The 21,730-nt window shown below is 34.8% G+C and overlaps 1 protein-coding gene across 17 annotated transcripts in view; it reads left to right on the top strand.

Annotated features, from left to right (window-relative positions):
* NBEA (neurobeachin) overlaps positions 1-21,730 on the top strand; it is a 702,569-nt gene that overhangs the window by 657,465 nt on the left and 23,374 nt on the right. For 10 of the 17 annotated variants that reach the window (XM_074387836.1, XM_074387840.1, XM_074387834.1 and 7 more), the window contains 3 exons: positions 1,509-1,676; positions 18,797-18,859; positions 19,187-19,276. In XM_074387836.1, coding sequence (XP_074243937.1) covers positions 1,509-1,676; positions 18,797-18,859; positions 19,187-19,276 — 321 coding nt within the window. The remainder of the gene's footprint in view (positions 1-1,508; positions 1,677-18,796; positions 18,860-19,186; positions 19,277-21,730) is intronic. The other 7 variants (XM_074387843.1, XM_074387839.1, XM_074387837.1 and 4 more) reach the window with 1 other exon arrangement.

Below are 21,730 nucleotides of genomic sequence, written 5' to 3'. Positions count from 1 at the left end.
TAGACTTCAGCAATAGTTACTCTCAATAATGAACTTCTATTTATTCATTTTAAAAAATCCTTTTATTTATTATATTAGACACTGAAAATGTTACTAAATAATTAGACTGACCTTTTTTCTTAATTGAATAGTTACAGAGAATTGACAAAATCATTTATACAAATTGACCAAACTACTGTAGACATAGTACAGAATTTTAACCATCTCTTCTTTCGTACTTTTTTCTCTTTTCCTATGTTCCACTCTGAACTGTTATTTCAAGATCGATGAGATAGACAGTATAGACATTCTGTTTAGCTTTAGTACGGAAATTCTGTTCTTTCATAAAATGTCATTGTTTACATTGCTGAATGAGAAACATCCACACTAATTGGTGTAGAAGAAATACAAAAAAAAAATGAAAAGAGTAAATCAAGAAAGGGTTTGAAAGGAATAAATTACTAGTTACATGTGATCACAGGAAAAGTTGAAAAGTATTATTTATAATATTTTATATACTTAAAAAATGAAAAGCAGTTTTCAGTGATCTAATTTAAGAAATAATTTATTCATTAAGTGAATTACAAATTGGTTTCAACATCATAAAAATCACAGAGAATGATTTTATTCACATATTTAGTGACAGCCATAATTTAGAAAATTGTCTTATATGACTATGCATAGCTAAAATTTACAAAGCTAGATGTACAGCTTTTTTTCATGTTGTTGAAATCAGTGTCCTCTTTAAATCAATAGGAATTTGATGATAAATGGCTGCAGTGAGAGGCGTAGTGAGCCATGTACCATCACTGCTCATTTCACGGACCTGAGCAAGACTCCCTACCTGCCTGTCAAGATACCTCTAGGAAGCGTCTGATGGCTTCTTAGGATGTAAAGGGCTTTTTTTTTTTTTTTTTTTTTTTTTTCTGGTTATGGAAGCTTAGGGTGGCCCTTGACTCTTAGTAATTTGCATTTCTCTCCCATTAGCTAGCAAACATCCAAAATTGACCAGTGATTCCCAAACTTTATAATAGCTGAGTTAATTCAGAGCAGAAGAAAGACATTCCCTTCTAGTCATCTCAGAGGTAAGCTGGAAGACTTTAGGAAGGAAAACAAATGTATTTCAGAGTTTCTCATAAATTTGCTTAATTTCAAACTAATATTTAAAAATGAGAAATGAAATTGTAACATGGTTTTAAAAAGAATATTTTAAATTATTTTTCTTTTAAACATGAGTGTGTTTTTATAAGAAATTTATTTATATTTAATTCATATTGTATACATAATGGAGCCAAGAGAAAGTTTAGCATTTTAGAAAGAGAAAATTTTCATTTAGATCTCTGTAAAATACGACTGAGTAGTATTTTTCCATTTCTAGGAACTGAAGATCTGATACATATAAATCAAGTAAAGAAATGTAAAGAGCATATTCTCCTTTTTTATACATAATATTTCAAAGTTAAAAAAAAAAGGATATGAAGGTCTACTAAGTTTTCACAGTCTCTCGTTTCTTTCTTGACTCATTTCAGGCCCTAGAAAGTGAATTTGTTTCTTGCCAACTTCATCAGTGGATTGACCTTATATTTGGCTATAAGCAGCGAGGACCAGAAGCAGTTCGGGCTCTGAACGTTTTTCACTACTTGACTTATGAAGGCTCTGTGAACCTGGATAGTATCACTGATCCTGTACTCAGGGAGGTAGGTGTTAAGTCCTATATTATTCCAAAAATTTCTGTCATCTCTCAAACAGAAATTTGACATTCCATCTCTTTCTGTATAATATTTTTTTCAACATAACTTTTTACAAAACATAGATTTTAGGTTCTTGACATATATGGAAAAATTGAAAAAAGGCCAAAAACAAGTAATGAGACCAGTGTGTGGTTCCTTTTAAAATTGCAGACATTTTTAATATATTTCTATATTTTACTTTTCTTACTTCAAAATCTCCATTAAAATCTTTAATGCTTTATGTGTGTTAGTAATAAATGAAACCTAGCTGAATATTTAAATATGAATACTTCACATTAAAATAATCTGCCAGTGTGGCTATTCTTAAAAATAGCTGGGATTACATGCTTGGTGGCTCACACCTGAAATCCCAGCCCTTTGGGAGGCCAAGGCGGGAGGAGGGCTTGCATCTGTCCTGGACAATATGCTGAAACCCCATCTCTACAAAAAAATACAAAAATTGCAGGGTGTGGTGGCCCAGGCCCACTACTCTGGGGGTTGAGGTCCCAGCTACTCTGGTGGCTGAGGTGGGAGGATCGCTTGAGCCCAGGAAGCAAGAGGTTACCATAAGCCAAGATTGTGCTACTGCACTCCTGCCTGGGTGACAGAGCACGACCCTGTCTCAAGAAAATAATAAATAAATAAAAGCAATATTTCCACCTTCTAGATGGAATACTCAAAAAGTGCATGAATGAAATAGATGCAGTCATGCTGTTTTATTCCTATATATTCTCAATCTGAAATGTTTATAGCTAACAGTTGGAAATAATGTGTTGTAGTGTGCGTCTAGTATTTTTAGTGAAAATATTCATATAAAATATTACTTAAATCACTTCTACATTGCACAAAATGATTTCAGATAAGTGGAAACAGTGAAGCTGCAACAGCTGCTACATAAGTGTTGCTTCAAGGAAGCGATATCCCAGTCTTCCATTCTACCAGATATCTGCCATCTGTCGTATGCAAAACAAGTAATCATTTCTACATCTCCAGCCAGTGGAATGCCTTTTTTTATTTTTTATTTTAGAGGTGGAAAACTTGTAGATTTGAGAAATGAAGCTCTACCAAAAAATTTGCATTTATAAGTTTATTTCTTATATACCTCTATAAAATTAAAATGACTCCATTTGTATGGTTCAAGCAGAGAATAGGTAAAGGAACGGAAGAGCCTCATAATCGTTGATCTTGGACCCTTAGGGCAAAATACTCTGAGAACACATTGCAAGCATATTATTAGGGGCAATATTGTACCATATTGTGTGCACAAGAAGATAAAATTATTGCCTGAAGCCAAGAGAAAAACAGAGAGAATGAATGAATGAGAGAGAAGGCAGGTATTATGAAATTGGCTGGTGAGATAAGGAATTTTCTCTACAAATCATTATACTCACCCAACTGAGTACCCCCAATTGTGTATAAATTGTAATCAGATTATTTGGTAGGAGATAATTCTGAGCTTAATTATTCTCTTAAGTATATACCCTTGCTTATCACACGCCTATTTTATTAAATACTTTATAAATTATTCTTTTAAGACTAATACCTTTTAGAATCAGAGAAAAAGAAAACAAATGTAATAGTTCATCCTTGTATTCCAAGATCAACTTTAAATTGTCTTTTGACTTTTAATTGTCATAGACATTTTTGCTTCTGAACATTTGGTTACACATTTTTACCCATTATAATAAAGTTCTGTTCTTATAAAGAATGTTGCAAGTTAATCCTTTTGAGCAAAATAAAACTATATTAAGCATCTTATACATGATGAAAGGGCAAAGCAGCACTAAAATTGACAGAAAAGTAGGTTTTTGCAATTTAAAGGAGGGTTTAAAAAAAGACAACTGAAATAATTTGAAAATGGAATTAAAATGGAAACCTTCTTTACATGGAAACTTTCTTTACATGGATACAGTGTTCATTATTTGAATCTTATCAGAATACCTGTTTCTACAAAATAAGACGTCAGTGCTTTGGACAGTGAAAAAAAAAATGTGTATAAGGCTTTTTAAACTGTAGGACTTCTTAATGAAACATTACATAGAAATGTAAAAATTAAAAATTGTCTTCTATTGAATGGGAATGGTTCAAACATATGTTGGCTTATTCTATAGATGGTCTGAACAATATCTTGTATTACAGCTTTATTACCTTCTAGTGATGCAGACTGTCTACTGCTAGGGTGCCTCAGCCCAGGACTCTGTCTCCTTTCAGCATGCTCATTCAGAGCTCATAACTGCCAGACACTCAGGTTTCATTAGAGAGACCTGGAGTCATACTGTGAAATGTATGTTCTTTCTCCCCAAACCTCTTGCCCACTTCCTCAACCCTATAATTCTGTGTCAGTCTTAAAACACTACATGTGAAGGAACACATACCTGGAATACTGTTACCTCCCTTCCCCCAGCCTGCAGAGGCCTCAGCACACACCAGCAGAGAGGTTTACAGTGACCCCGTGGACCTGTGTGGACTCAAGATTGCTTAGGAAGGGCCTCTATCTCCTTGTGACCACTAGGGGGCCATTTAGTACAGTGTAGACATAACAGATTAAATGATTTCAAGGAATGCTAGTTAATTTCCCCTCTCCCATTTCCCACCATTTGCCCCTCTAACATATTCCCATTGCTGTTAATGCCGGTTAGCCATGTAGAAGCTAACAGATTCCCACAAAGGCAGTGCTGCACTAAAATTTAAGAATGTGAGAAATAGTGTCCTCCAAAGGATGAGAGCCCGCCTGAATCCTGTGAGCTGGGTAAATGAGGCTGAGTTATTCAATCTCACGTTACCTCAGTTGCTCTCTCTGTAAAGAAGTGCTAATACATCTATGGTCATAACAGAGAACCCAGATAAGATGGAATGAAGTGCAGCATATTCATTATTTAGTGGTCATTTATTTGCCCTTGCCTATTTACAACCCCTACTTTTAGACCATCTGAGAGGCACAGTACCTTTCCTTAAAACATTCTTGTTGAGTTTTTGGAGGTCTTGTACTGCTGTGTCATGACGTGAGAGAGTTGATTCCCACCTAAGTGGTTGGATACAGGCTCTTGGAAAAAGCAGAGTTTAAAATAATAACCATTTTCTTGAGCTCAATACATTTATTTTATTTGATAATGTTTATCTTAGTATTTTTATAATGGAAAGACTGTTCATTTCATATAAATAAAACCAAAGGAAGGCTAATTATAGTTACACTAAACTCCAACTAGCCTAAGACGGATTTTTTTCATGCTTAAATTAAGCACTAATTTAAAAAGAGACATATTGAATATATGAATATATATGTCTCCTTTGTAAAAAAAAAAATTATCTGCCTATAACTTTGAGTTTTGAAGTTGGTGCTAAAGTTTGAAAAATAGCTTAAGGTTATTGATTCATTTTTCCTTGACAGGTGAAATCATGAAGCAGCACTAACCATAGCAATTATGGCATTAAAATGTCAAGAAATTAGAGGTCAGAATAACAGATAATTTTCTTCTCTATGTCAGATTGAAAATTGACATTCTTTGACAGTTTAGGAATTCTGGCTGAGAAAATTATGACAGCTTAACTTATTTTATACTTGTAAAGCAGTAATTGATAATAAACTTTATCATGACAGCCTTTGGGCAGAAACATGACAGTACAGTTCTGGTACAAAGCTCTTCTTAATATGTAAACACTAGATCTGTTGGATAGTAGATTTATTTAAATTGTCTTAAGTCTTGGCTTACATCATAATCTTCTATGCTCTTTTTTCATAGATGAGCTCTATTATTTGAGCAGTGTTTTTCCAGCATGAGAAATAATATTTTTTTCTTATTCATTTTTATATATTAATAAAAATTATATAATTTGATTTATATTTTTACTTACTAAATGATGACCAAGAAACTTCATCCTATGACCTGCTTAGGAAAGAGAGTATTCTGGTTGGTAATCATTTAGTCCCATGGTTTTTTAACACCTTGATGCTCAAATGTGGCCCATGGCCCAGCAGAATCAGTATCACCTGGGAACTTGCTAGAACTTCAGCCTCGCAGGCTTCTCCAGCCTACTAAATCAGAAAGTGCATTTAATGAGATACCCAGGCAACTTGTTTGAGACATTAACTTTTAAGAAGCACTGCTCTACTAAAGGTGTATTAGACTCATTTGGAGAGCTTTTTTTTTTCCTACAAAAATCAAGAGAATGGTATAATGAACCTCCATGTACCTATCACCCAGTTTCAAAATTTAAAACCATTTCATCAAAACCTCACCCCACCCCTGTACTTTTTTTTTTTTTTTTTAAGAGACAGAGTCTCACTCTGTCTACCAGGCTGAAGTGCAGTGGCACCATCTTGGCTTACTGCAACCTCTACCTCCCAGATTCAAGCAATTCTCCAACCTCTACCTCCCAAATTCAAGCAATTCTCCCACCTCAACCTCCCAAGTAGCTGAGATTACAGGAATCCACCACCAAGCCTGGCTAATTTTTGTATTTGTGGTAGAGAAGGGGTTTCACCATGTTGCCCAGGATGGTCTTGAACTCCACCTGCCTCAGCCTACCAAAGTGCTGGGATTACAGGCATAAGCCAATGTGCCTGGCCACCCTGTACTGTTTTTAAATACACATCCCATACCCATCTAACTCCCCATTCACTCTATCCTCCCCATCCCCTGGGCATCTCAGAATATCCAGGGAAAGGCTTCAAGCAAGTCTATTTTGAAAAAAAAAAAATTCTCTAGGAATTTCACACACATTCCCAATTAAAAACCATTAATCTAGCCTAACACTCTTATTAAATAACTTTTTCGAAACACCTAGCAATGTGGCGTCAGAGCCAGGACCTAGGTCAGGTGTCCTGTTTCTTGAGGCAAGGCTTCTTTAGCCCCATTATTTTCTAGCAATTGAAAAATAACAAAATACATACTTAATTTTATTCATTAATATTCTTGCTTCAGAAAGATTCTTAAACTTTTAAGTTAAGGTATTTGCTTTTTCAGACTGTAAAGGTTTTTCTCTATTTGATTTATGCTTTTGAATTTGTTACAACTTTCAACTCAGTAAAACTTTCAGTCATTATATGGGGAAAATTACAATGATTTTAAGAAAATTTTATCAGCCATTTTGTTGATCATTTGATCTCATCACTTCTCAGAAAAATGTAATTTTATTAGTCTTTGAGGTTTCCAAAGGTACTGTGGGATCATGTTGTAGTTAGTAATTTATTAGTAGTTAGTATTAATTAATTGAAGACCATGAAAATTTTTTTACTGTACTTTTATAAAATAAGTGTAAAATACTTGGTTCTAAAATTGTTTTAATAAATCATTACACTTAAATGATTATAGACATAATTATTCAAACCTGTCTGCCTCAGAGTGTGATTATGTAGTATGGCATAGGCAATAAAAAAGGAAAGAAAGATGAGAATGAGATTATAAGTTGTATCACAGCCCAACCATTAGTATTTGAGTGACATTAAACCAGTCACTCAACTTTTATGTAGCTGTATTTTCTCACTTAAAAAATGATGACAGAGATGATACCTAATTCATAGGAGAAAAAATATGTGAGAAATACTTTAAACTATAAAGCACTACACAGACGTTATTACCTAAAGGCATAATTACATGAAATATCTTAGAAGAACTTGTGTTTTAATAAGTTCTTTGTATGTGATACCCAAATTATCAATCTAATAAAAAAAATCTATGTTAGCAACAGAGAAAATAAGTGAATTTGTTTTAATATTATTTAGTTAAAAGAAGCAATTGTGGTTTTTATATTTCTTTTCAGTATTATCTCCAAAATTTTGTCAAGGTAGCCTAATTGCAGCTCACTTGTTGCCTGTAACATTCTTTCTTGATCTAAGTTAGTATTAGCATTTCTTCCTTCATTATTCTTTATATTTTTAAAAGTTCTACTTGTCATTAGTTTTCTATTCGTATTGTCAAATGAAGTAGCATCACTATTACTGGCATTAAAGTTGCACTGGTTCAGCAAGAGAAAAAAAAAAGGAGTCACTATTTCAACAGAAGCTGTAAGTATATACCAGACAAGTTATTAACAAGAAACTAACTTCTGAGCTTGTCACAATACTTGTCATTATTTCTGTAGTTGACATTGCCGAACTGAAAAGTGATTTAAAAGGCTTCTTTTTAATAGCGAGAAGTACCACATGAGCCTATCATAAAGCATTGTTTTGCCAGCAGCTATTAGAACACATGAGCCACTGCAATAATTCTTTATTTATAGATATACACATTTATCTATTTATGCTGGAAAGATTAAAATATTAAGTAGTTTTAATAACACCTGCAGTCATAAAAAATGTGATATTTTTAGTCTGATTTTCTGTTAATATTTCTTGGTTTTCTTAGCTTATATTTTCTTTCTCTTATCTTTTTCTCAAGCTGACAGGGATAACACCACATCCCTTTGGATCTACCTATGGTGAAAATATGCCCATAGGAAGCAGGCTAGATTACTTCAGTTTTTACTTTATTTTCTTGCTGAAATATTCCTTGCTATTATAGAGAACTGACATGATAGGGCTGTCAAGAACCAGAAGATAGATGTGTCTTTAACCAAAACAGCTGCAGTGCTGGCTTTTCTGAGATGATGAACTCCTAAAATGTATAAGGCAAAAAACACACTTTTTTCATCCTGATGATGTAAATGAAGGTATTCATAATGACAACATTGAGGGCCTCTACAAATATTGCCTTCCTTGAATTCTTTCTATTATTCTTTGTTCTTTCTGACTTCTTTATCCCTCAGCTTTTCCTCCCCCCATTTCTAACTCTCTTTGATATGACAAGAAATATCAACACCACCTGCTGGATCTTCGTGAATGAGTTGTATCCATTTACCAGTGCCATGATGCCTAATTGTCTTCATATGGGGAATGTCCAGAGTTCCTCTCCCAGGCAGTTATCCTGAGAAGTGATTGCAACAAATGGTCACAAAGTGGTTGATAAAGATTTCTTAAAACCATCTTAATTTCCCCCTAGAATTACTGAAAGTTTCACTGGGATGAAAAGTTTAACAAATTCAAAAGCCAAATTAAAATAGAAAGCAAACCCCTACATTTTAATTATTGGAGTGAAAATAAATATTTGATGTTCTAAAGCTAAAGGATCATTTCGGAGCAAGAAAAATACCATGATTCCTAAAACTAATAAGGATATAGGTTCAAATATATTTGTTATGTGTTTCTCATTGCATAGGTTTGCATTGAGAGCCAGAAAGCTTGCTTGCATTGCAAAGGTTTGATGAATAAGGTTTTAATATAGAAACTAGTATCAAGGAAATTAATGACACACATTTAATTTTGATTAGTGAATAAATCTTTAATTTAGGTTTATCTTACCTCCTCATAATGACTGCAGTTCCTCACTAGGCCATGGTCATCAATTGTGCACTAGAAAAGCCTAAGTAATGCAGCTAGCCAAAGCTGGATGTGTGTCATTTATGTGAGTTGTGATTTTTTTCTCCTCTTTGTTTTTATTGTGTGATGTTGAGAAGTACTAATTATTGATTTTCAGAAATTAACAGCAAGTACTTTCACAAGCATCTAAAGCCATATTTTACTCAAGGGAAGAAGGGTGGCAATTGCAGCCTGCTGTTTATAATAGAAATAGCTGGAAGGGATTTCCTCATCTTCTGTTAACATAGATTTCAGTTATATTACACAGTTGTTACCTCAGCATAAATTAACAATTATTCAAAACAAATTGCATGTTTCAATTTGTTGAAATTGATATTAGCCAATCTAAGTACCTAGACATTTCAGTTAGATGTTTAGAACTCATCTTTAAAGGTTTTAAACATATTGATAATGAGCCTATTTAAAGCCATTTGAAGTCTGAGTATAGTATCTCTAAATTGTTGTTGCCCATTTATGTCAAAATCAAGAATATTTTGTTCTGCTGAATACATGCAATAATACTTTACTGTCACTTTAGTGTACTAAAAGTGTGTTATTTTAATTTGGAATATTTATATCAGCACCTGGTAAACCTGTGTCACAGTGTCATTCTACATACCAAACAAATCTATTTCAGTGCTTTTTTGTTGTTGTTTTTTTCACATGATTAGGCACTCCCAGTGAACTTACAAAGCCTGCCACCAATACTACCACTTCTCTCTCATTCCTGCTCCTGCACCACCTCCCCCTCAACTTGTTTTCCTCCTCCTTTACCTCCTGAATCAGCAAGCATAGAGTTTAGTTTATATAAACTAAACTCATTCAACCAGGGAAAATTGGGCAGGGATGTCATTCTGATTCTTCTCACCTACGGTTAAGCATTTGTGGATTTAGTACTCTACTTAGGTACCATTTAATGATTAATCACAAAGTGGGCAAAGAACCAGAAACCTGGAAGAATCCTTAAGAGATCATCAGCTAAAACCTTTGCTTCCAGGTAGGCCAATCCCTAAGTCATCTAGAAAAGAGTATTTCAGCTCTGTTCCTATCAACAAATATTTATTGCAATGAGATGCTACAGCCTTTCCTGTAAGCTTATAATAGTCATCTCTGAAATATTTAAAATCCTCAGTGAAAATGTTCCTTGCTTGGGTATAATGCTTTTTCGCTCAGTCCCACCCCAACGTGTAGCAAAAGGTAACCAGCATTTGTTGTGCCTGAATAGCAATTCTATTTGTATCAGTCAGGATCTCGGCACATTACCTTTCAAAAGGATAATGAAGACTCCAAAGAAAACATACAAATGACCAATAAGTATGTGCCAGCATCATTCATCATTAGGGAAACGCAAATCAAAGCCACAGTGAGATACCGCCTCACACCCATTAGGCTAGCTACCATCAAAACAAAATAACAAGTGTTCATGAGGATGTACAGAAACTGGAAACTTTGTGCACTGTTGGTAGGAATATAAAATGCTACAGCTGGTATAACTGCTAGGAAAAAGGAAAAACAGTATGGAAATCCTTCAAAAATTAAAAATAGAATTCCCTGTGACCCAGAAAATTCCACTTCTGGGTATATATCCAGAAGAATTGAGAGAAGGGTTTCAAAGAGACATTTGTATATTCATGTTCTTAGGAGCATTTTTCACAATAGTCAAAAGTTGAAAGCAACCCAGGTGACCATGGATGGATGAATGGGTGGTGTGTGTGTGTGTGTGTGCGTGTGCGTGTGTGTGTGTGTGTGTGTGTGTAATGCATTATTAGCCTTATAAAGGAAGGAAATTCTGACACATGCTGCAGTGGAATCTTGAGGATATTAATGCTAAGGGAAATGGGCCAGTCTCAAAGAGACAAATCCTGTATGATTCCACTTCTGTGAGGTATCTTAACTAGTGAAAATCATCATAGAGAATGAAAGTGGAATAGTGGCTGCTGGGGACTAGGAGTGGTGAGTTTTTATTAAGTATAGCATTTTAGTTTTAGAAGATGAGAAGATTCTGGGGATCGGTTTTACAATAGTGTGAATGTACTTACTACTGAACTGTACTCTTAAAAATGGTTAAGATGGTAAATTTTATGTTATATATATTTTACCACAATTAACTATTTGTTAAAGAACAATGCAGAGAGTTTAATAATGGTTCTATTTACAAAGGTATAGACATGGTAAAGTGACTGAACAAGAGAGAGTGACAAGGTGAGGGAGCCATTCCCGGAATCTGGCAAGAAAAGTGCTCACCCAACAGGAGCTGTGGGCTTAGGTAGGGGAGTAAAGGCCAGACCCTGCCAAATAGGACTTGGCAGAGAGAAGCCATATAATCCTGTCTCCACTGTGTCATTGGCTGTGTCATTGATTGTGTCATTGGCTGAACCCACTGGGAAGGTAGAGAGCAAAGGAGCACAGGTCAATGGAGGCGCATCTTCCAGAGCCAAGGAAGATGTCCAGCTCACCCATCTGTTCCCCTTGAGTTGTTCATTTCCCTAGGACAAGCAGGCTTATTTAAGGCTTCCAGGCTTGGTCAGCCACAATCAGCAGCATTGAAATGTACTCACTCTTCCTACCTGAGTTGACTTATACTTATTTTAAGTGGAAAAATCGAGTGAGCTTGTCAGTGATGGTACCAGACAGATTGAGTCTGATTTAGACAGCAAATATTCTGGATGAAGCATTTTCTATCTGGAGGAAATGGTGCTTTTTCACATTCATTTGTTAAGTCAATTATATAATATCACCATTATAATTCAACATGCCAAGGAGGAAACAGGGATCAGCAAGGGGATAAGTCACGTCTTCATTTTGCTTAGGTTTACACTAAAAAAAAGAAACCAAGAATTAAGGCAAGTAACTGAACACATCAGAATCCCCTCCCTCAAATAGCGTCCAACAGCATCTACTAATTAAGGCAAACGTGCTCTTTTTACTTGGATTACCAAATATTTGCTTAAATATTCTAATAATTTTGCCAGAAGAGGTTTAGCCTTAATGCAGTTGATTGTTAAAATGAAAGGAAAAATATTTATTCATCTATTTTGTGGTTTCTATGAAAAACCAGAAGCAGTTGAATATAAAATAGCATTTTAATTTTTTATATAGTTTAATATTTATAAAGCAAGAAATAACAAAGTACAGATATTATTTGCTTGATTTATTTTGCCCCTGCTTTTCCAGCATTAAAAAGTAATGCTTTATGTGATCTTGTTTTATTACAACAATAAACCAGAAGCAAAAGCTTATCAGTTAAAATATAGTCTGCCATTAAGTAATCTTTTCTTTTATCATTTCAGACTTAAAATTCCATTGTTTTTGTTTATTTTTTTCTATTTGGCATTGGTAGAATTGCAGGTGGAGCAGAAAGATGATATCAATCACATATATATATTTCGTTTTATGTCAACTTTGTATTTTCTGGTTTAATGAAGAGTACTTTTAAGCATTTAAATTAAAGCCTTGTAAGTAAGAGCTATACAGTGAGATAAACAAAATAAATGCTAAGGAAACTTTGAAAATCTTTTTCTGTTTTCTCAAGCAACCACTTTCACTACTTTTTTCTTGAATTTTCTGAAAATTGTTAGTGAATTTACTGGTATTTGGACATAGTTTGATATTTTGCATTGTGGGTAGCATAACCTATGGTACTTTATAAAATGCTGATTTTTCTGGAAAGCAATTTAAAAGTTTATACAGAACAGGGAAATGGATGAATAGGTCATTTGAGAGCCTATATTGTTTCCTCCTTTGGGCTGTTTGTCATGGCACTGTAGACCTGATGGCATTTCATCTGAAAGATAATACTGAATTACATTTACAAAACAAAAACAAACAAACAAAAAAACAGAAAACGAACAGTTGTAATCATTCTATGGAGAAAAATGTAAATGTAGTCATTCTACCTGCAATGTGGAAGAGACAAGATTAACCAAAGTTTTTACTACCACATGCCAGAGAAGGTACAGCTTCTGAATTCTGGCTTACTTGGTTGCCACATTTAATTATACCTTAGCTAGGAAGTCTTTTTAAATTAATAGGCAAATGTGCAACACATAAGCACCCAGTATATTTATTGATTTCTTCTTCTGAGTATTTAATTCCAGGTATGTATCTATTCATAGGGGAGGTAGAACTTTCTTGGAAGGAAAACAAGGAAGGAAAGAAAACAGGCAAGAAATACAGAGGTCAAAGGAATAAGGCATATGTCACATCAAAGCTAACACACTTGCCCTTTTGTGCACATTTTAGAGGACACCTTCTCTAAGTGGATGAGTCACAAAAGGTGCCCCTTTCTCTATTCTATCACTCATTTGCCTTCCAACTGAGCATCTTTGTACAGGGCATAAAAAGCATAATCATGCACATTGGCCCTGACCTAAGAGGAAAAAGAAAGGCTCAAGGCTCTTACTTGTTGAGAATAAGTAAAAAAAAGAGGGGACTTTGATGAAGATGTCATAATTTTGTAACTTAGTAGGTGGGTCCTGCAGAATTGTATAAAGGCAAGCCTTACCAGACTAAGAAATGGGATAATCAGGAAGTAGGGAAGGGACAAAAGGGAAAGTGTCCCTAATAGAAACTTTCCTGAATTGGAGCTCTGTATACAGATAAGCAGGTAAAACTAAAAACTTAAGTTATGTGTCATACATGTGTATGCAATCTGAAAATCATGTATATTGTTCAGATTTACTTATTTTGTTCATCTGTGCATAACTCAGTTCACATTTGTCTTTACTTCTCTGCCTATACTACAGAATTCCATGTTTTAGAACTTCCTCAAGGTGTTCAACCTACCTATTTCTTGGTGGGTCTTAGCTGGGGAGAGAAATAAATGCTAAGTGCACACTGGCTCAATAAATATTTGGCAAGACAATTTTTATAACAAGAATCTATGTAACAATTAAAATTTAAAACTCTTTAACTTAATTTTCATTTCTACTTTAACAATTCTTGGTAAAGAAATAATTATTATAGTTATAAGACAAATGAGTTTTCTCTTATAAATATACAAGTTTTATTAATAATTTATCAGTACCCCAAAAGACCATACAATTTAAATCATTACTTTATTTACAGCTTTGACCATTACATTTTGGGTTCACAGATACAGAAAATAAACACACAAAACCATTTTGGAGAAATAGTTTGGCAGTAAAACTAAACTTACTCCTACCCTATGACCCAGCAACCCCTTATCTAGCTGTAGACCCTCCAAAAACTGGCTGCTAACCTCCATCAAAAGACAGGTACAAGAATCTTCAAGCAACTTTATTCACAGTAACCTGAAACTGTTAACAAACCGAAGTATTCATCAACAGGAGAACTGATAAATTGTGGTAGGTTAATACACTGGAATACTATACAGCAAAAAAAAAAAAAAAAAAATGAACAAACTGCTCTTACATACCACAAAGTTGAATCTTACAGGCATTATATTGATCAAAAAAAGCAAGATGGAAAATATGTGGTGTATAATTCAATTTAATAAAAAATTCAAGAATAAAAAACAATCAATGATGATAAACATCAAAATAATTATTAACTTGACAGAGTAATGGGGCTAAGAAGGAGGAATAATTGGCTGGGGAGGTACAAGGTTGCCGATATCTATGTATTGTCTTATGTAACCACCACCCAGACCAAGATATGGAACCTTCCAGTTCCATTCCAAAGTCCTTTATCTTAATCTGGGCAGTGGTTAGAAGAACTGGAAAAATATATATACATACATATATACATTCATCAAGCTATACACTTAAGATTAGTGTACCTGATGCACTTTTATCTTAAACCCTAAAAAATGAGAAATTTGAATAAATAAAAGTGAATGCACATAAGCTTAACTGCAAGATACCAAATGATCTCTTAATATCATTAAGAAAGAATATTATTTACAAGCAAATCTATATTTTCATGTTATTCTGTCAAAGTGTTGTCTGCCAATGGATGCATGGTCTTTCATATTTGTAAAACATCAAAGGTTTTGTTAGCCATATTTGTTTTAAAAAACCTAGTGGTTTAAGCCTGTTACCTCTGCTAGCTTTGTATGAAAAATGTAAGACTCATGGTACCACTGTTTAAAAAGTTACTATGCTTTATTGATTCTAAGATGCACATCATTTTCATATCTCAATTCTCCAAAATCATAATGTGCCTTACAATCAATCAATGATATAGCACAGTTTAATTGATAGCATGTTTTACTTATTAACGGTATATAAAATGGTGGAGCTTCTAATATGAATAACATAGATTTAATGAAGTTAGATTGACGGACATTTTCAAAGTTTGTCTTTTTTCTATATACATTATACATGTTCATGAGCTCATGTGTGCAACGTTAATTCATTCTGTGTTTACTGGAAAGTACAACTACTATACAAAGCAATTGATATCTTGTAATACAAATTAAAGTTTTAATTATTATATTTTAAAAGGATTCACAAACCCCAAAGCATATAAGAACCAGACAGGGAAGAGAGGAATGATACCAACCAGTGGCAGTGCCCAGGTTACGTGAGTGGTGGGCGTTACAAAAGGGCAGCTGTGCAGGAATGCTGGTGTAGTATTGCCTGATCTGCTCATTTTTAAAGAGAAGCCAAAAAAAAAAATCCAATTTATTGTATACCATTTACTGACCTGTAAATTTTGGCTCAAATAGAAACCATGTCTGCGAGCTGAATCTAGCCCATGGGATGCCAGTTTGTGACTTTAGGCTGAATGTAAGCTCTTTGAGGACAGGAATATTATCCATTTCATTTGACCAATATCATTAATATCTAGAATGCAATCTAGTATGTAGAAGGTACTCAAATACACGGTTTGTGAATAAAGTTAACATTAAATGTCTCTGACCCATGCAGACCAATGTATAGATAAATAGAAACATACAGACTTTTTAAAACGACATTTCTAGATAATATAGAAGGAATCTGTCTCACAGTTACTACCAGTAGGTTTGTTTTTTAAACTTGATTATCATTGGAAATTTTAAAGGGAAAATGTCTATACTGCAGAAAACCTTTTCATGCTGTTGACAAGCTAATTCTTACTTAATCTTCAAACCTGAGCTCTGTTTTTTTCTGAATGTCTTTTTTCTAAGAGCCTATACCCCTTCCCCTCTGTCATTCATCTGAGCTCCCAGGGCAGTCTGGGCCCATCTCCACTGTGGTCCTGCTCCCTACCATGTGCACCGACACATTCATCATCTTTATTTCAGGGACTGCTAACTTCCTGAGGGCAGCCTGGGATCTGACTCTGTATCCCTTGGCATAGAGTAAGCATTCAACAAATGTCTGTCCATTGTTCTTGTGGTATTGAATTGTAAAAGTAAAAAACTCTGCAGTGCTTTTCTTTTTCTAGACTAGCTTTCAGTTTTATACAAATGCCCTACTTCTATATTCAGCAAATATTTTTGGAGCCTCTGTTAAGACTAAGTCACAGTCCTGACCTGTAGAGATTCAGTCTGAACAGACAGACATACATAAGTAATTGTGTGTTAAAGTCTGTAATAAAGGAGAAAAACGCGCTGTGAGAATATGCAGGGCATTCATTATGATTTCGGGAGTCTGGGAGGTGAAGAATTTAGATCCCTGCCCAAGATTAGCATTAGGGGAGGATTTTCTCCTAAGTAGGGAGTAGCTCTCAGAACAACTACTTCATTGTAACAATTCATGGGCTGCAGAATGGGTTCTGCTTGTCATCAGGCAACTCTCCCATGCACAGGACCTGCACACTTGACAAGAAGGTCATTGATGACTCCCTGAAAGTGGGAAAGGACAGAAAGTCTTACATGGGGAGCAGGGGAAGAAAGATAGTAGGTGCTCACGTCCCACTCAAACGTTTTGGTAATGACAAGAAGTAAAGGGAGACAGTATGTTTTTCAAGATCAGAAAGATCTGTACATTTTTAAATCAGAGGGTAAGGAATTATCTGAGGACAGGATTACCAGATAGCTAAAAGAGAAATATTGGACTAAGATCCTTTGGGTCATGAAGGCATGTAAAGTAGATCACAGGGTAGTATAGTCTCAAAAGAAATAAATGTTTAGTGACGGGAACTGATTGTCTTAATGAAAGGGTAAGGTTAGTCACAACTTCATCTTTATCCTGATGCCTGACTGGAGAGCTCTTTTAAATATATATGCATATGTATTCTGCCTTAGTCCAAAAAGGTCAGAGTTGGGACTTGCAGAAGAGAAGAGAACTGTACAGATTTCTAGAAATTTTATCCATTTCATAACATTTTCTAGTACAATTTTAATACTTCCCTTTAAAAAACAAAACTAGAGTCAAAAAAAGCATGTTTGTTGACTCATTCCTTCAATAAACATTGAAAGGCTGCCTACTAAGCGCAAGACACTGATCTAGAGATTAAAACATGTTTGGTTTTACCCCTGGCTCCTCATTCTCACTGGAGTCCTTTTTCTGGGGAAGTAAAAGCAGGAGTAGCAGTATCTGTTGTTGGAGAGACCTTAGCTGTTCATGATACATGAAGCTAGGTATTTGACATTTACTAACTAGGGCAGTGTTAACAATAAAATTACCACTTTTGTTTCCCAAATAATTCTCAAGAGTTTGTTGTTAAAAATGTGAACCTGACCAGAAATGGTCTCTTCCCCCTTTTATACTCATAAATCTTGCCTTGGGGAAACAAAAGTAGGATGTGAATGCATCATATGTGAATAAAATCTAGTTAAATAGTCACACTTTGCTTATGAGTGGACACCATGCAAATAAATGTATACATAAAAATTGGACAGCACTTAAAGAGATTTAATAATTCGTCCCATTCCCTCTGCAAATAAAAGAACCAACGTCCCATTTATGCAGACTTTGCTAAAATATGGCAGATAATGATGCATTCATGTTTAATATTGCTAATAAATTTGCGAGTTCACATTTTTATCGATAAACATTTTCTTGAAATGCAGTCTAGGAGGACAGATTTTTAGATTTAAGTACTTTATAAATTCGAATTGCAGATAGCAATGAGATGAGTGGAGGTGCTGTGGCAAGAGCCATCTACCGACCTACCTGTGCTCCTACAAACTGTGATGTTCATATTTCACATTTATGTGCAACCAAATTGCACACAATTTAGGGAAAAAATTAGCATGGTGGCAGGGTAATGATCATAGTAAATATCGTGCTTCTCCTTGTTGACATAAATTACGTACAATATTTCAGAAAAACATTTTTGTTAGTCTAGCTTCATATGTTGAAATATTTTGCCTATAGTATTTATGTTTAGAAGAAATACTTAAGTTTCTTTTAAGATAATCTCTTTGACACACACAAGAAAGGTAAATTGTACAGTTCAGACATTTTGAGGGCTAAAATTATTTTTATTCATTGGAAGCTATAAAATATCATTTCCATCCACATAAGCTTTAATGAAATATTGCACAGTTCAGGATACACAGAGATTTTTGGGAGGGGGTGAATTCTCTAAAATTTCAGGAAAAAGATTTGAGAAAATGAATTTATACCTTAAAAACAATACTTCACAATTCTTCTTAAAATAGCATAGAAAGCTAAAATATATTTTTGTAACAAAAGTTTTGTCATATTTAATTATCCTATAAAATCTTAGTGTTCTTTCTACTGATTTTCCTCTGAATTAATTGGAACCTATAATTTTCTGAATTTTATTTTGTATAATTGGTAGACTTTATGTCTCATTCTTTTTTTTCTCCATTAAGATTCCAGAAGCTTATTTCATTAGAGACCCCCATACATTCCTTCTTACAGAGGACTTTATTAAGGTATATGTGCTGTATTTAGTGTGGAAAGTGTTCTTTGGTCTTTAGCTGCATGCATGTATTCACAGGTTAGCTTTTCCACATTTAACCCCAGCTTCTGGAATTAAGAATAGTGACTGGGTTAACTGAAGCATGTTTGGAAGGAGGAGCAAAGCTTGTCTACAAAATACTAACACTTGGATGATTCTGCACCCTGAGAAAAGAGCACCCGGTGAATTTTCTGGACTTTTTTTCATGGCTGACTTGGGATACACTTGCATTGTCAAAGAGTGTGTTGGCCTCTCTCTTTGATGCATATTGATTATGACAGTCACCCTCCTTCCCCTGCAGGCCATGGAGGCACAGATCCAGAACTTTGGACAGACGCCATCTCAGTTGCTTATTGAGCCACATCCGCCTCGGAGCTCTGCCATGCACCTGGTAAGACGTATCAGCATGTTGGGACTTTTTTTCTTTCCTTCGTACCTGGAAATACAGCAAATAAAATCGTGGTTTTAACAGTATATTTTAAAAGGTTTCTCAATTTATTGGTTAACTCTTGACTCTAAGTACAAACTAATATCCCAGGCAGAGACAGAGAAGGGAGTGTAAATCTACCTTTAAGTCCTACTTAAGCTAGCCCACGTTTGGATTCACAAAAATAGCTGTCTTCTCTATGTATGCATCTACATAAACTCATTCATGCGCACACAGGCATAGAGACACACGATGATACCAGAATTAGACTCTATTTGTAAATTACAATGAAAAATCTATTGCAGACACAGTAGGATATTGCCAAATTTCAGAGCAGTATACAGTAGGGGAAGTAGTTCATTTTAAGAAAAGGAAAGAAATATAAAGGTAATTTATGGTTATTGCAGAGAGACTGTTGAGCAGAGTGGTTAAGAGTCAGGGCCCCAGAGCTAGACAGGCCGAACACCATCTCTGTACTAGCTGGTAAATGACGTGGGCAAGGTATTTCACCTCTGTGTGTTTGCATTTCAACATCTGTAAAATAGAGGTAAAAATAGAACTTACTGCTGAGAATTTAATGATTCAGTACTGTGTAGCCCTTGGACCAGCACCTGTCATACAGTGAGTTGTTAGTAAATGTTAGCAGACATCAGTTATAATTAGCTACTGTTTAATTATAATTATTAAATTTAATAATTAATTATAATCAATTATTTATAATTAATTAATTAATTATAATTATTAATTTAATTATAATTAAACTTCTTATTCCCACTTTTCATTTTAATCTGAATTTAAAAGTCCATTTCCATTAAAAAATTCCTTTTACAGTTTATTAGCAAATAGTAAACATTTTCTTCTTTAGGTAATTTGAAGCAGGTAAAATTTTCATGAGCAATTTTTTTAGAATTTATTTCTTACACTGTGATTTTTCACTATTTTTTACTGAAATGAAAAATACTTGAAGGTAAAAATATGTTCACAAAATGAACTTCAAGACAACAAGTGCTCTAGAGTAAAGAGCTCTGGATTATGGTCTTTAATATATGTGTAAACAAATGTATAAGCTGTTATTTTGTGACGGAAGTATTAATCACACCTTTCATTTACTCTGTCATTTAACCAATTTTTATTGAGCCCCTTCTGTGTGTCAGATCTGATGCTAAGCACTGGAGATACAGTGACAAATGTATCATCTGTATTTTCAAGAAATTCGTGGTTCAACTTTTGGGAAACACATAAATACATGCATTTGTTTTTAAACTTTTTTTAAGATAGGGTCCCACTCTGTTGCGCAGGTTAGAATATGGTGGCGTGATCATGACTCACTGCAGCCTCAAACTCCTGAGCTCAAGTGATCTTTCTGCCTCAGCCTTCCTTGTAGCTTGGACTGCAGGTGTGTGCCAGCATGCCTGACCAAATTTTTTAAAATTTTTTAAAAGAGACTGGACTTCACTATGTTTTCCAGGCTGGTCTTGAACTCCTGGCCCCTCAGTCTTCCAAAGCACTGGGAATACAGGCATGAGCCACCATGCCTGGTCTGTGTTTAAATTCTTTTTTTTTCCTACCTGCAATAGCTCAGCCAAACAGCTTCATCCCCCTTGGTTAGCCACTAATGAACTCTTTTGACTGCAGTTGGTCCTTCTGTGTGACTAAACAGAAAGGTTTGCACCAAACTCAAGCTGTTGCTGTGTAAACCCTCAGCCACACTGTAGGCATAGAGATGTGGCCTTGGAGCCTCAAGCCCTATGATGAAGCATTTTCAATAAACTGTCCAGGAGAATATCTCTAACACTTTATCTTATGAAGTGCTTTGGCAGAAGAGTTTACTCCCATGTTAGTTTTCTGTGTTTCATAATAATAATAAAAATATTTATCCTGGAGATATGCCCAGTCAGAATTCATTACTTTCCTAGGGGAAGTTGTTAGAGGCTGAATTGGCATGAAACCGTTTATAAAGAAAATCTAAGCTTTCTAAGTTCATGTGGCAGAGAATTCATATGTATTGCAAACCATTACGAAACATATATGAAATCTAAATAATGGTTATTTCCAGCTTCCCTATTTTATGTTTTAATGTGGTAGTATTTGTAGTGTTTTGTAGGACTTACAGTATCTACTTTCTGTCAAGTCATATGCTAGATGTTTATAAAACAAAGGCTAAAAACAGAAAGAAGGAAACACATGGACACATGATGGGGAACAGCACTGGGGCCTGTCGTGGGGGTGGGGGTGGTGAGAGGGGAGCATCAGGAAAAATGGCTAATGTATGTGGGGCTGAATACCTAGCTGATGGGTTGATCTGTGCAGCAAACCACCATGGCACACATTTGCCTATGTAACAATCTGCATGTCCCACACATGTATCCAGGAACTTAAAATAAAATAATTTAAGAAAAGAAGAAGAAATGCTGTGGC

Source organism: Saimiri boliviensis, chromosome 16 (assembly GCF_048565385.1).
Source record: "Saimiri boliviensis isolate mSaiBol1 chromosome 16, mSaiBol1.pri, whole genome shotgun sequence".
Taxonomy (NCBI): Eukaryota; Metazoa; Chordata; class Mammalia; order Primates; family Cebidae; genus Saimiri; species Saimiri boliviensis.
The sequence above is the reverse complement of the archived record's forward strand: the minus strand, read 5'-3'. Positions and strand labels throughout refer to the sequence as shown.